General features: G+C 41.5%; 1 protein-coding gene and 1 non-coding gene across 2 annotated transcripts; one reads left to right on the top strand and one right to left on the bottom strand.

Annotated features, from left to right (window-relative positions):
• Positions 1 to 4,039: 4,039 nt before the first annotated feature.
• On the bottom strand, positions 4,040 to 4,112 carry trnav-aac. The gene has a single exon. It is a non-coding gene; the product is annotated as a tRNA-Val (tRNA).
• Positions 4,113 to 4,162: 50 nt separating this feature from the next.
• mffb (mitochondrial fission factor b) lies at positions 4,163 to 15,886 on the top strand. Its single transcript, XM_017712247.2, has 7 exons — positions 4,163 to 4,566; positions 5,860 to 6,066; positions 6,168 to 6,343; positions 7,777 to 7,865; positions 9,499 to 9,663; positions 12,911 to 12,995; positions 13,922 to 15,886. Exons 2-7 carry the CDS (start codon positions 5,871 to 5,873, stop codon positions 14,051 to 14,053), a joined length of 843 nt encoding a protein of 280 aa, XP_017567736.1. The 5' UTR covers positions 4,163 to 4,566; positions 5,860 to 5,870; the 3' UTR covers positions 14,054 to 15,886.
• Positions 15,887 to 16,585: the final 699 nt, after the last annotated feature.

Genomic DNA, 16,585 nt, shown 5'->3' with positions numbered 1-16,585 from the left:
ACTTGAGATCATTTAACAGCTCCACATGCTTTGAGGCGAGTTTGAGATGATTTAGGTATGGAGTTAGCACAATGCTAATCTGGATGCTATAAGTGCCTTACTGTGCTACATTAGCTACATTAGCCTTGCAGCTCCAGTGGAGAACCAAACCACTTCCAGACACTGAATGTGTCCTGGTTAATCAACTATTCCGGGCTACAGTGGAAAACTCTGTAAATATTAAAGAAAGCAGTGGGTTTTTTTTAACAAAGGAAGTCATTTGCAGCTGAGAATGTGCGAATGTGAGTCCAGTCTCAAGATAGCAAGAGGATAGCGGGCCACTGTTAGCCCGCTAACTGCAAAGCTGGCAGCCCACTGGCTTTAAGTTCAGCGTTTTTTGGGGGGGAGGGTGGCATAATGGTGGTTAAGCCGAATATTAGACAAAATGTCACTTTTCATCCCTCATTTTTCACTCACAGTCCTATTTATTTATTATTCCTTCATTTCTTTCTTCCACGTAGCCAGTTATAGAGCCGTAACCAGTGTAGCACAGTGTCAACAACATTTTCAACAAAATTATTGTATATCAGACCTAATCATTCATTTTTTCCCCTCAGTACTATTTTTAATAATTGTCTTAGTGTATTTTTTAAAAATAAAAGTCTGAGTGCATCTAAAATCTGTTTGAGGAGAAATAGTTACGCAGAGCAGTAATCCAGGCTGTCTGAGGGTGGACCAGCAGTGGCAAACAGTCAGCAGGTGCCAACCTTTTCAAGCCAGCAGGCCGATATATAATTTTTTTTAGTTATTTTTAGCTTATTAGCAGCATGCACTGCATTGTAAACTGAAGTAGTTTTGCTGAGGCCATGAACAGCCATCACTGCTATGCTCTTCTCATGCAGATCGCAGCGGCACCAGGTTCGAACCGACGTCAATGACCTGAAAGACTCGAAGTTTCGAACCTGCCGCCGCTGCGATCTGCAGAGAACAGCACCGCATATGGTTTGCTGCAGTTAACAAGTCCTGATTTAATCAGTTTTGTTCAAGTTGATGACTGGATTCCTCTTTTCTACCTCAAGGTAACCAGATTTGAAGATTTTTACATTCTGGGTTCAAAACAACCCTGTCTACCAATGAATGCTTGTGCTAGTGGAAATCTACTTTTTCCTTACTTTCTTTTTAATCCTTATTGCTTTCATAGCTAATAGTTTCATTTTCTGGCCTTTGTGGGGAGTTTGTGTGATTTCATGTACCAGAACCAGTCATACTTCATTTTTACATGATCATTTTCCAACATTTCTTTGTCACCAAACATTAAACAGGCTGTTTCTCTCACTGTGCCTTTAAGGGTATATGTAAATGAGCGCTCTCCTGATTGGCTGCCCTGTATTGTGTTGCATTCACCAAGCAGTCCAAGCTGGAACACTCATCGTAGCTTTAAAGTGAATAGGCGGGGTTGACCTACCATAGGCTGATATATGTAAATGCTATCGCTTTATTTTTTGTGACATCACAAAAGCATGAATTTTAAAACAGACTGTTTTTGCAGCTTAGTTTCTGAATGTGCGCTGGGGAGTGAAAGTTATGTTTTAAAGCTTCATATCTACTACATCAAACAAACATTAGCCTTAAAAAAAGTGAGGAAAGTTCAGTTTTCAATGATCTGGGCCCTTTAACCACATTTTAGGGTGTCTAGCTTTTTCCCCTGAAAGCAACACTGTGAGTGAGCTCTGACAGGTCAGGTGGGTAATGTGCACTGGACAGGCCACTACGGTTTGAGCACAGCGCAGTGCTGCCCCTGATCGACGTGATGCAGAGTGATTGCAGAGACAACAGTAAGTGACAACCTGTGAGGGTGAAGATGCCTTCCAGGAATGCTTTAATGTTCCAGCCCTTGTGACCTTATTGGAGGATAGCTCCTCTTGTGTGATGTTGCTATTAATAGTTAACGGTAGTGTGACTGGAAAGGCCTCTGACTGACAAACATAAGAGCACCTCATGTCCGATTTGTGCACGATGACCTGGATAACCCAGAACCTCACTGCCTTAGTGAGGACATGCATGGACTGAAACCACGAAAGCTTTTAGGCCGGCCTCCACTGGCCAGAATAAGCAATTATTGGTCACTGTAGTTTGTAACCTACTAAAGGGCGTCCAGAGGAATTCCCTACCAGCATCACAGCTGTTCATTTGCACATCTGTCCATATGGAGACTTCAGTGGTGAACTTGCGCCATCTGCTGGCTGCAACTGTCATTAGCAAAAAGAATGAATTCTAGATTCAAGATTCAAGAGTTTTATTGTCATGTGCACAGCAGAACAGGCAGATGCACTGTACAATGAAATTCTTACTTTGCTGTTCCTCCATTCACCAAATATAATCTTAAGAGAATAAAAAAAATAAGAATAACTCTATAAACAGTAGTAAAAAAGTAAGAGTAGAAGTAAAAATGTACAGTATGTGCAAAGTTGAAATAAAATTAAAGTTGCATATGCTGGGAGGGGGAAGAGGTAGTAAGTGAGGTGTTCACCAGCCTGATGGCCAGTGAATAGAAACTGTTGGTCAGTCTAGTTGTCCTGGACTTCACACTCCTGTAACATCTGCCTGAAGGTAGGAGTGTGAAGAGTCTGGGGGTGTGTACTGTCCCTGATGATGTTGTGGGCCCTCCTGATGTCCTGTAGTGAGGGGAAGGCTGCTCCTGAGATGGACTGTGCAGTTTTGATCACACGCTCTTGTGGCCCACAGTCATGCTGAAAAGAAGCGGCGCTGACCGGAATGAATTCTAAACTGGTCTATGGTGGTTTATGTAGGTCTAGTGCTGGTCTGGTCCTGGTTTAGAATACCTTCGAGTGTTCAATATTCAAGGTATCTTCAGAGGCCTGCTTTAGTGGTTGGTCATCGATGGCTGAGTAATAACTAGTTCCATTTACTAAGTTCCTCATACTTCATCCAGTTTCTGAATGAATTTCAAATTGACTACATTATGCAAGAAATGTGCTTTTGTTCTCTGTTCTCTTGTTTTTAGCTCTCCACATTCAGCTCTCCAGGCTTATTTTTGTCTTGAATTTCCTTCCCTTCTGTTTGTTAGCACCTGAAAAGCTTTGCTGTTGTTTAGGCCTCTCACATTTACAGCTTTGGCATTTCATTTTAAGTTCTTATGCTGATAAATGCTGGATATACTAAGAGGTTTCAAGTCAGTTCTACAGGAAACTGTTGGCTGAATAACAGTCCATTTACTTCAGTATCGTTCTAGATCAGGGGCGTCCAAAGTCCAACCCTAGGTCCAAATGCAGCCCGCGGACGGATTTTAATTGGGCAGTGGCTAGAGTGTGTTGTAAGCGGCCTACCCGACAGTATGTCACAGTTCTTACTTTCACCTGATGGTGGCAGCAGCAAGCTACAGCAGCAAACTACAGTAATGAAGTTAGCTAGCTGAAGTTTAAGAGCATTTCTTCTCCAACTAGACCTGCAGCTTCACTAACTGACCGACCTTTAGTCCACACTGCAGCCGTAAAGCTCAAAACTCAACAGGGGGATTTTGGCGAGATGGACATTTGAACAGCAAACGCACGCTCAGATTTTGATCCTACAGAGCCCTGCTGGTGGCATCCCAGATAAATAAAAATAATGCATGGCCATGACTTAGTAAGGGATGGGAATGAGATAATTAAGCCTTGACCACAGCTTAATAAAGCATGATCTCAAATTATCTCGTTCCCACGCCTTACTAATTCGTGGCCATGCATTATTTTCACTTATACGGGAAGTCACCAGCAGGGCCCCATAGAGTCTTATGGTTCTGATGGTCTTTCTTCAGCAGGGTAGTAATTATCATGTGCATTTATTGATCTTCATATATATTGCCTGGTGTATGTGCTGTATGTGCTATACTCGTTTTACGTTGTCTCTCTATCCAGTCCTCTGTAATGTGCTGCTGCTGTGTGCTTCAGGCCTGAAAAACGACACTTTAAACGTTTGCACGCCATACAGAGTAATTATAATGAGGCCCACTTGACTTCTCAGTTAAATTCTTATAGCAATATGAAAAAACAGCGATGCTTGTTCCCGCCCGGTTTCGAACCGAGGACCTTTCGCGTGTTAGGCGAACGTGATAACCACTACACTACGGGAACTGAGCTGTCACACACTCCGCATGGATATGACTTAAAGGCTGAGTGTAGACTAAGACTAGTAGCTCAAATATTGTTTATATCAAACAGCACGTTCACTTTACGGATGTATGCACGCTTAACGTTGCATTAAATTGTGTACAGGCTGTCCGTAAATTTACTACTATTGGTTTGGAACACAGCGGAGGCTAGAAAGGCGCCCTATTTAGGACACAGGTGCGCAGATTGGAACGCGACCACGGCCCGTTTCATGAACATGCAGCGGACAGACGAGCAGTGAGAAGGAGCGGTTTGGTCCTCACACCTCCATTAAAAGAGGTTTATACAAGCAGACGGCTCGTCCAGTAAAAGGATAGGTCTGACCAGCTTATCTGGTTTCTGCAAACAAACCGGATTGTGCACTTCGACATGTGAAAACGAAAGAGAAACGGACGGACAGCGCCGACGGATGAACAAGGTTGGTTAGCTAACGACGCAGCAGACATGACATTTAATGTTGGCCATGGAAGCCAAAGCGTCCGTCACTGAATCTGACATTCAAATGAGACGAAAGAAAATATTTTAGCAATATTTCTTTATTCCGCTGTGTTTAGGAGGTGGGTGGTTATCATTTTAATTCGCCAGCTAAGTTAGCACGAAGCTGAAGTCAGCTTCTTATTCGAATTATCCCGTTCCACCTTAAATGGTGCAGCAGTTGCATTCTAGCGCAGGAGGCGCCCGAATGCAACTGCAGCACCATTCAAGGTGGAACGGAACAATTCCTACAAGAAGTAGGATGCCAACTTCAGTTAGCTAGGTTAACGTTCTCCTAGCAGGTGCTCTGGACCAAACCACAGCTGTACAGACAAGATAACGAGAAGCTTGAATGGATTTAGTGGTTTTGTCCCAGTTGCTTGACGAAAATCGACAAAATGTCAAGTTAGCGTTATAACTAATACAGTATAGAGAATGAGTCAATGTCATAACCTACACACTAAAAAAGATGGTTCTCCAAGGGTTCTTCAGTAAAGACAATGGTTCTGTTTAGAGCTACTATATAGAACGATGTTCATGCTGACATGGTTCTTCAGATTAGGGGTGGGCGATATATCAAAATATTAGCTATGTCTCGATATCTCAAGTCATTTTCAGGAGACACAATATGCATCACAATATTTAGTTGTTTTTCAGTTGTTACATATATTATTAGTTGTTTTATATATAATTTTTAATGTGTGTGTATATAGTAATACAGACTCTCCAGATCCAGATGCTCTGCACTTGTTCTGTGATTAGCTGTTGATCTGAATCACACAGAAATTAAACCGTCTGGTTTAAAGACGAGGAAAACCCCCTTCAGATGATGTATCTTGAAGGCTGATCATCAAGGTGTAAACGATGTAAATGTTCCCTCGAAGGTACAGTAGGGGTTTTAAGTTCCAAGTGTGAACCTAAAATAAGTTTAATGAGAACAATAAAATAAAAGCCTGGAGGCGAGACGGGGTGTGTGGAGTCAGCTTACAGTAGATCATTTCAATGGATTATGGTTCAGTTATGTTCCCTGACTGAAGGTACTGAGATGGACCCCTTGAGGGACCAGAGAGTGAGTGTCACTGCAGCCGTATAACCTTAAGCAGCTCACTCTCAGAATTGAATCTACTTTATTCTTACTAGCCAATTACAATACTGTTAAATATACCATTTCAAGCTAGTTGTCCTGTAGGCATGTTGTCTTGTTTATAAGACTGTTTCGGACATGTGCAACTTGCAGCTGTGGGGAAAATGAGCGAGGTCGACATGGCCGAGATAAACCGCATCCAGTATGATCTGGAGTACACAGAGGGCATCAGCCAGCAGATGAGGATCCCTGACAGGCTCAAAATCGGACCCAACCCCTCCGAGGACCATCCTGGGGCTCTGCTAGATGCGTCTCATGGTGCTACCATGATGCACGTTCCTGAGAGGATTGTAGTGGCAGGTATTACCATGTCAAGTCACAGCTTGGTGACTTTTATATCAAGCATTTCCGACCTGATTTGGTCAGCTAGCTTGTTGATTGTATCATTGCTCTCTCCCAAGGAGATGGGAATGATGCTCACTGTAGCAGACCCAGAGATCTGGACCTGATCCAGTCCACCCCAATGGAATCTGTGGAGCTGAAGGCCCCTCCTCGGGTCCTCACCCTCAAAGACCAGCCCCTGGATTTCCTGGAACCAGAACAGCCAGCGGGACCACCAGCTCAGCTCAAAGAGGAGGTAGTGAAAGAAAGAGGTGGTGAAATTGTGAACATATATTTGTTGGAGGCTTTGGGTCGAATCTGTTCTTGTAGTTTCCTTGTCAACTCGTAAATTCGGAACATTGTCCAGCAGGCAGGGAACCTCCATCATTCTTCGATATCTCATTTAAAAACTTGACATCTATTGATTTTGACATCTATTGAGAGCTGACAGATGAATCATTTTTATATCGAAATTGCAGTTCTAGAGAGTGCAAGTTTCAAATCGCAAGAGCTGCAATTTTAATTCTAGCCCACATTATTAACAGCATTGCCTTAATTAGGTAATATTAATTTCAGAGCATTTGACCTTGGTGTAGTTGAGGTTGACCAATCAGAAGCAGCCACACACCTGTATGCTGTGACATCACAACCATAACTAACTGGCAGTGTTCAGTGTTCAAGCCTAAACCAGAAAAAGTGGACGTTCTGGTCTTCTTGGCCAGAATAAAAGGCCTGGACAGAAAGTAATCACAATTTGAATCGCAGTCACAATATTGATCAGTAAAATCGCAATTGCGTATATTTCCCAAATCGTTCCGCACTAAGTTTTATCCTGTAAACCACTGCTTAATACTACTACTAATCAAATCATTCAAGTGGCGTTTTATGAGATTGGGGCTCAATCCCCTGCCTGGGTAACCACTCTTCACTATACCAATAAGAGTCCTTGGGCAAGACTCCTAACACCATCATCGCCTACTTGTGTAAATTGATCTGCCAAATGCCGAAAATGAAATATTACATATTAAATATGTTCTCTGAGCTTGTCTTGGCACAAATCGATCAAACCATATGGCTAAAAATGAACTTTTATCACTTAAGTTATTATATTAAATTAAGCTTTTTGGACGTTTGGACTTTTGGACTGAAGTGTAATATTTATAGTGGGCTGAGGACCAAAAACACAAAACACCTGGCTAGCACCTTGTCAGCTTTGCATTTTTACGTGTTCCTAAACCAAAAGGAGAAGCTGCTTTCTTTAAATACTTCAAGGTTTAATTACCAGGGACACAGTTTCACCTTTAAATTCAGTAATTCAGACGTTCTTTACCCCGGTGGTCTCTAAAATCCCTGTTACGTTGTAATATTATAACATTACACCAAATTTGTTATGATATACTTCAAAAAACAGTTTTAAAATAAAAAACCCTCTCATTCTCTGACACTTTGGGCAGGAGGATAGGCAACTTTCTGACAGGTCAAATCAAACATCCTTAGTGGCCAACTTTGGCCTGCTGGCTGGACTTTTGGCAGCCCTGCCCAATCAGACCAAGTACTGCATCATTTTTCCTCATCATACTATATATAGTTGTTGGAGATTAATGGGTTAAGAGAATAAGTGCTTCATGAAGAAATAAAGCATGTTTCTTCATGTAAAGTGTATGTAATCTCTACCCTCTCTCTACAAAGGTCCATTCTCACACAAGATTGCGGTGTGATCGTGGTGTCAGTGAGCACTCAGCTGTCCGCCACAACGGCCAAATCAACAAACATGAAGGGTGAGCAAAAGCAAATACATACTTGCAGTTAAAGTGCTTAAAGTTGAATTTATGGCTGTGTAATTTCGTGGTCGAGCCATTTTGTTTACTATCCAAAACCACCGGTGAACCTGCACGTGAGTTTTTGTATGCAGTGCTGATTGCGGGAAAATAGTGGTAAATCTGAAAACGCGACTTTTCTTTGGGAACTGTTTTGCTTCACAATGGAGTTTATATTAAAAACAAAAAAATCTGGCTTAGGCCAAAACCTTCTCAAAACTATTGTAAACAGTATGTCTGTCATCAGGAAGTGTATTCATAGCAAGCAAGCAAACTAAATCTATTTATTTAGCGCTTTTTACAACAGATGTTGTCACAAAGCAGCTTTACAGAACGATCAGTGTTACAGAGAGAAAAGAAAAGAAAATCCGGGTCCGAGCCCCCATGAGCGTCGCCAGTGGCGATGGTGGCAAGGAAAAAAAAAAGAGGAGGAAACCTTGAGAGGAACCAAGACTCAGAAGGGGAACCCGTCCTCCTTCGGTCGACACCGGATAGCAAACATTAGTATCAAATGTTATAGTACAAAGTGGGAAAGAGAAGATCTGAGGGTGAGGACTGCACAGCGCTGCAAGGCAAGAAGCTCAGTGGTGGTCAAGCCGGTCCAGAAGGCTGGTGAGCAGCAGCACCCAATCAAGGCAGAAGAGGCAACAGCATCAGACGCACAGGATGGTCAGCTGATCAGCTCGGCAGAGAAAGAAAAACACTGTCAGTTCTGTAAAGAGTGGTGGGGGGAGGGGAAGGGGGGCCAACAAAACTAAAGCACAATAAACTGAAAGTTAAGAATGCTTTAGCGCTTTGTGCTGTTTTTTCCAGAGCGTCACCGTGTCCAGTTACGGTTTCATTTCCAAACGCTTTAGCCGAGCGCGCTAACGTTATTCCTCCTAATAGACAGACACATGTTCAGCTCCGTCTCCTCATTATTCACCACCGTCACTGTAATAGTGTATCTGACGAGTTTTATCAAATATTAACACCCGATGGTAATAAGAGGGGACGGTGGAGTTCGTGTCTGCAGCGCCTGAGTTCATAAAAACACTGTATAAAAAAGACTTCATGAGTCAAAGCACCATATTCAAGATAGATGTAGCCTCATTATGCTGGTTATAGTGAACTGTGCTGCCCATCACTGCATAAAACAATAGAAATAGACGATTAAAACAGGGTTTATCTTAAAGTTAACAAAATATTTAGGATATTTTGGCAACTTAGGATGTTTCTGTAATACCATTTCTTATCTGGAAATAAGATTATAGACTTAAGAATGGCTGTTCTGTAATACCTTCTGTCCTAAATTCAATCTTAACTGAAGTTACCATGACAACAAAGCAGCAAAGATATGATCTCTGACTTAGGAATTTGCTGTAATATGGCCCGAGATGTCTGAGATGACTGCCTTTAAAAGCCGCTTAGAGAAAGTTATCATGAGTTATCATATGAAGTGAACAACAGCTGTGCCTTTGAAAAGGTGTTGAGAATGTTTTCAGTTTAGTTTTAGTCATTATTAAAGTGTATAAACGGACGGCGGTCACACTTCTGCTCCACATTGCTCTTGGTGTGTTAACATATAATTCGTGCTCCTGTTTCTGCTGGTCAGTGCGAGTCCATCTCCAAGCGCTCCGATCCACGCATGTCCACCCCTCATCAGCCCTGAGGACTGCCACAACTTGTACAGCGCGAGTGGCGTCCTTTCCTACATCCAGTGCACCACGAGACGGGCCTACGAGCAAGTCCTGAACATGCTGGATGACCGTCACCACAGGTGAGCTCCTTATGCAGCTTATCAGCTAAACCCTTACATCTACATTTGGCTGATGCTCTTATCCAGAGCGACTTACAACTTGATCATTTTACATAGGTAGGCCAAGGCGGTGTTAGGAGTCTTGACCTTATTGGTATAGTGTAGGGTGTTTGCCCTGGTGGGGGATTGAACCCCAGTCTACAGTGTAGAAGGCAGAGGTGTTACCCACTACACTAACCGACCACAACCCTTCCTGAGAGATACTTCTCCCAGTGTTAATAGTGAATAGAGATACTTTTCCCAGCATTAATAATGAACGGATAGGCTTCTCCCAGTGCACATAATGAATAGATAGATACTCTTCTCAATGTGGATTGTCTTCATCAGTTCACTCCTCATGTCTCTGTGGCATTTCAGTCATTCTAGGTATAGCACTGTAAGTCTATAAGCTGAAAAATGCAAACATGTATTTCATTTAGAAGTGACAACACAAGTTATTTTAATACTTAATACTAAATTCACTCATTCTTTATAGGAAACAGCTAAGCTGATCAGTTGGCCCAGATTAACTAGCTCTGGAGCCGCATTCAGCGCTTTACTGCCCTGTTGCAGCTCCACAGAACAATTCGATTTTAGGCAAAAATAAAATAATCCTCCTTTACAGTAAAATAAAGCTCTGCTGATCGTTTAACATAGTTTTAACAATAAATGGTCATAAACGCTGGAGTTAATGTAGAACTGCTGATTCACCCTTTAACCCTGAAGATCAGCACACAGACTGCTGGTCACCATAGCAACGCAGATCTATCTCATCTAGCTAGTAGCTACGAAACGGCAAGCAAAACGATTTAAAATGAACATTGATAATTCATGAAATGTTTAATCTGCAACGAGACGCTGTCAAATGCTAAAAGTCCGTGAAGCTGCAGTCAGCTTCCATTTGAATTCTCTAGTTCCACCTTAAAGGGTGCAGCAGTTGCATTCTGGTGCCTCAGGCACCATTTAAAGTGGAATGGAAATTGGCGAATGAGCTGACTAAAAATTTGAATGTTGAGAGACGTTTTACAAGAAACTATTCCAATTTTTGCGATGGTTAAACGAGTGACAGAGGCCAGCATCTTCACCTGAATGTGAATGTGTCTATTTGCTTAAACACTTTTATGCCGTTTTAATGTCTTTCACTTATTTATTTCATCTTTCAAAATATAAAAAGGGCGACCTGCGAAATCGTAGGAGGAGCATGGCTGAGTTTCAGCTTTTGCTAAGATTACCTGGATATATCATGATATTTTAGAGCCTAAAATCACATCCACTGTTAAGTAATTACTAATGTTTCCTAGTTTTATGATGAAATATGTTTAAAATTAGAGCTGCAAAGATTAGTCGTCATAATTGACAACGTTGCTTATAAAAATCTGTCGACTTAATGATTAACACAATTAACACGAACTCTAATTTGTAACTACAGGAAGTGCTGGAGCGACATCTCTTCCATTGGCATGACTTCGTTCTGTACTATTGAACATATTGAATAGCGGAAATAAACCATTTAAACAAGTCGAATGCAGACACTGTAAAGCAGAGTTGTCGTTTGACGGCAGTACCATGCTGATGCATGTGCGTCTGAAAGGCAGGCACCCTGGAGCTGTGATGTCGTGATTCATTCATCCTGCGTCTGCGTGGCGTGAGCGACGCTGCAAGTCTTGCTTTTCATTTCAGCACCAGTGTTAAGTGGTCAGTGCTTTCACACAGGCTGTGCATGCGAGGTGGCAGAGTCCCAGTTTAGAGAGCAGACCGGGCACTGATTTTTTTCCAAATACACAAAATGAGCCATGAAAATCAATGACAGTTAAGCAGAAAACCATATACAAACTAAAAAATGCAATTCATGAAAAAATACCAGTAAAATTTCTCAGTTGATCAACCAGGCCTGAACTTTTTTCCCAGTCAGGTCAGAATGCTGTCCAGGATAAACATATAGAGTTGTTGGTGTAGTGTATCAGATAACACCTCTGCCTTCTATGCCATAGACTGGTGTTCAGTCCCCACCCTACACTATATCAATAAGAGTCCTTGGGCAAGACTCCTAACGCTACTGGCACATTCGAGCTGTAGCGCTCGCACAGCCACATCACTCATGCGCCTGTGAATCAGGTCTAACTCTTCTCCGAAACAGTAAAAATCTTTCTCCACCGCTTCGTTCTTTAGCTAACTAATGTTTGTTAGATTACCCGTCAGAAAACAAGGTCTCGTGGATTGGGCTTGCTAAGAGAACACTTTCAGTTATGTTAGCTAACGTGTAGGAATATCTCCTCAAAGACGAGAGCCAGTCCTGCTCCAGAGCACGTCAGTGTGCTCGCGCTCCTGCGCTGCAATTTAAAGCTTTTTAAAGCAAACTATTGCTAATAGTTATTTTGGACTGGAAGAAGTTATTATTTTGAATTTCTTTTATTATTGAAACCTTTGGACTTTCAAACCCAGCAAGATTTTATACAGGATGGACTTTTTTTTTGCTTTTAAGATGAAGGGCATGATGGAAATAATCAAATATAATCGAAAAATTAATTGACAGATTAGTCGACTACCAAAACAATAATTAGTTGCAGCCCTACTTAAATAGGCATAACGAAACATAAGTAACGAATACTTAGTAAAAGTATTCATGTTATTCAGGCCAGCCCTACCAAAAATATGTTAACCATAAATATTATAGGACCAACAGCTCCTCTTTTAGGCTTTTTAATTGGCTGATTAGTTTAATAATTTGATATTGGAGCTGTAAAAACTAAAATGTCAGTCATGGGTACTACAGGAGCTGTGCTTTAAAAGAAAGGAAGCAATGAAGGTTGTGCTCTGGGTCTGGGGGTAAGTAAGGCTGAGCTACAGCAGAGTGGACAGATTTTGCCTGGAGCACAGAGAGAATTGGCAGCAGAGTGGCTGAAAAATGCTCTAAGCAGCGACTGGGTGGTATTGCAGTTGCGCTGTTCTGTTTGCATGCACTGCTGTGATGGTATCATCCCACATTTATCATGTCATGGAAGACTGAGAGGCAGTTAAAGTGATAGTCTGATGAAACATCAAACACATTTGCTTTGATTTTTTTTTTTTATTGCTTTAAGCGCATGAAGTACTTTATTAAGGTTCTGGGAAGGCAGTCAATTCTGTCAAGCGTTAAGTTAATTTTGCACACTTGCTGCAGATTTTATAAAATTATTAATGATATTAACATGCTTAAATATACCCTGTTGCCTTGCTTATGTCATTGCAGAACTGCTCTTGCAACTTTGGATGCAAGTCTGGAGAGCACTCCAGATGATGCCGCTTTAGTGGATGCTGCAGGCCTGAGACGACAGGTACTGAATCACTCCTCAAATACCTCTCTGTAATAAGACCGGATGAACTGAATCACTCCTCAAACACTGATCTGTAATCAGATTCATCTGAAGTGAATCCTGCCCCTAACACCAGTCTATAATCAGATTCATCTGTATTATTAAACTGTGAATCAGGAAAAAATAAAGGTTAATCTGAATTGAATCACTCCTGGAGCGGCACTCTGTAATCACATTCATTTGAACTGAGTCGCTCATGAAACACCATTCTGTTATCAGATTCATCTGAACTGCATAAAACACCGCTCTGTCATTTGATTCTTTGGAACTGAATCACACCTAAAATGACTCTCAAGTCTCAGATAAATCTGAACTGAATCATTACAGACTGGTGTTTGAGGAATCAGATCCATATGAACCGAATCACTCCTGAAATGGCACTTTGTTTTCAGATTCATCCAAACTGAATCACTCATGAAACACCACTCTTGTTTGTCATCAGATTATCTGGAACTGAATCACTCCTGAAATGGCACTGTATTATCAGATAAATCTGAACTGAATCATTCCTGAAACACCAGTCTGTAATCAGATTCATCTGAACAGAATCACTCCTGAAATTACCATCTTTAATCATATTAATCTGAATTGAATCAATCCTCAAAAACTGATCCAATCAAATCTGCAATCTGATTAATCTGTATTGAATCACTCTCCAAACAATATCTATACTTTTTGTAATTTCTCATTATGTTAAATGGGATTTTGCCTAACTTTTGTAAAGCTTGTCCAGCTTCACAACAGCAGCTTAAAAACACATATGTGAGCAGAGCATGCATAGGTCAATCGATTCATTCCTCAATCAGATTGATTTGAACTTGAATCATACCTGTTCATACTCTGAACTGAATCTATGTTTCTGTTTTGTTTTATTGTTAACTGAACAGATCATAAAGCTGAACCGAAGGCTTCAGCTGCTGGAGCAGGAGAATAAAGAGAGAGCCAAGCGAGAGATGGTCATGTACTCACTTACTGTGGCATTCTGGCTGGTCAACACGTGGATATGGCTCCGTCGCTGACCGCTGTGGCTAAAGCTTAGTTTGGTAAACCTCTCTGGCTGCGTCTGGACGGGCTGTCAAATGAGACGTTTGTTCATGCGGCATCTCCAGCACTGTGCTACAGTCAGAGAGTCACCCTTCCTGTATTTAATTCCCAATCAAAACAGCCTTTAAGTACAAAAGCACATTTAAAAAAAATTCTCAGAAGCCTCAAGAAGTAAATATAACATCCATTTTTCTGCATCTAGTGTGTCACTCTTTACGTTCATCACAGCTTCCGTTCTTTTAGCTTTTCAAAGAAATCTGCAGGGATATTTTTCACCCCTGCAGTTCAGTCTTAGTAGTTGGTTGCTCTTTCTGCTCCTCGTGTTGGGTTGATGTTGAGGTCTGGACCCTGGGGTGGTCAGTCTAGTTCTGAGAACACCAGTTTATGTCTATTTCCTTTTTTAGTAGCAGCTTCTTGATGGCTACACATCACAATTTCTTTGCATCCAGTTTTGGAAACTCATGTATTTTCACTTATTTTCATTTGGCTTTCTTCTTCCTTATGCAGGTAGATCATTTCATAGCTAATCTCCTCAGAAATATCTCCTGAAAAATGATTAAATTGTACTTAATGGTTGTTTTGACTGGGAATTAAATCAATGAAGGTTTGTCTCTGGATTTTACAGAGTAATATACATCCAGTACAGTTCAATCAGCTCTTTTTCACTAAATCTAAACTGCACAAATGACATTCGGTTCGATTCGGACCGTGTTTACATGTGTTCATATTCATAGACTTGTCCATAGCCAGTGTCCATGTCTAATCATGTAAATCTGATTAGGTAAAGCATAGACACACATTTGACCCTCTTCAATAAATGTGCATAAACTTCCTAATAACATTTAAATTTAAAGTATTTTTCAACACTCATAGCTCAGGTCAGCTTTACTAGCAACAAGCAAGACCTTCTGGTCGACTTCAGTTTAAGCCAAATGTCCATAGACCCTGTGTACCATAGGTGGTGTAACTATGTTTAAACTTGTAAATGAGTTGATGTTTGTTGTGCATTTTCCTCATTAATTCCCGTTTCTGGTGAATCATTGAACAGCATGCGTCCGTTGTAAATGTTGTAACATAGGAGCAGAGTTTCAGCATGATGTTGTGTAAAGAGAAGCATGTGTTGAATAGTGCAGGCATCCCACTGAGACCAAGTATTTTGTGAATACCTGAATGTTTGTGTTGATGTTTGAACTCGGCGCCTCATTATTTATTTACTTTGACATATGTGAAACTTTCGGCTACCTCTCAGCTAAATTTGGGGGTAAAAATACAGGGTGATTCACTCGAAAGAGGCCCTGAATATTCTGCTGTAACTCCCATTAGGAAGAAGCAGTCTGAACCAAAAAATACACTACATACCTTCATGTATGTGTAAGTGATTGCATTACTTATGAGGCTGGAAGTGATCTCTGTTTCCTGCTAGACACGTTTCATTCTGGCGCTCAATGTTCCTGAATGTATCGCCAAGCATTAGAGAGGTTAAACGTCGCGATGGCTGTCCGGCCCCTACCCCATCGCTTTGACGCATGGGCATCACAGCTTATTTGAAGCACCATACACTGAGGAGCACATTGCACCTTGTTTAGTTCAGATCGCTGCGTCCTAGAGAGAGTTATTACAGAATATTCGGGGCCTCTTTCAAGTGAATCTCCGTGTATAATGCTCATTATTACTGTATGCCTCAGTGTTGTGGGCCACAAGCTGCTCTGTTCTTGTGAATAATCATGCCTTATGAACCATAATCATTCTTTCACAATAACCAGTTTGTGGTATTGCATTTGTAAAATAAAACAGACGTGGTGACTTCAGCTTTTGGCACCTTTGCATTTATTATTCATATTATATGTAGATGTAAGCCTGGGGGGATTTCATGGACAGCAGAAAGGCTCATGGGAAATGTGTGCAAAATAAAGATGGAAAGGCAACAAATGGACAAATAACGTAAAGCTTATTAAAATAGATAAAGTATTAAAGGGCCACTTCAGCCAAAAATGAAAAACGTGACCATCGCTAGTCTGTTGTGAACATGCCCGCACATGTCCTACAGCTGTGCCACAACAGTCTCAAAGAGAGATATTCTGGTTTAAAGACTGATAAAAACCACCTTCAGATGATGTATCTGGGGGCAGTCGTGGGCTGGAGATTAGGGAACCAGCCTCGTGACCGGAAGGTCACCGGTTCGATCCCCAGAGCTCACAGCACATAACTGAGGTGTCCTTGAGCAAGACACCTAACCCCCAACTGCTCCCCGGGTACTGTGGATTGGGCTGCCCACCACTCCGGGCAAGTGTGCTCACTGCCCCCTATTGTGTGTGTGCTCACTAGAGTGTATGTGGTGTTTTACTTCACGGATGGGTTAAATGTGGAGGTGGAATTTCCCCGTTGTGGGACTAATAAGGGTCTCTAAATCTTAATCTTCTCTTCTGAAAAGCTACAAGCACTAAAAAGGTGGGATTTATTTAGTTAGTTATTTGATTGCTGGCTAATGCAGAAGGCAGCCAGATAGC

The sequence above is a fragment of the Pygocentrus nattereri genome, chromosome 19 (assembly GCF_015220715.1).
Source record: "Pygocentrus nattereri isolate fPygNat1 chromosome 19, fPygNat1.pri, whole genome shotgun sequence".
NCBI lineage: Eukaryota > Metazoa > Chordata > Actinopteri > Characiformes > Serrasalmidae > Pygocentrus > Pygocentrus nattereri.
Note: the sequence above shows the minus strand (reverse complement) of the source record. Positions and strands in the feature narration are given on the sequence as shown.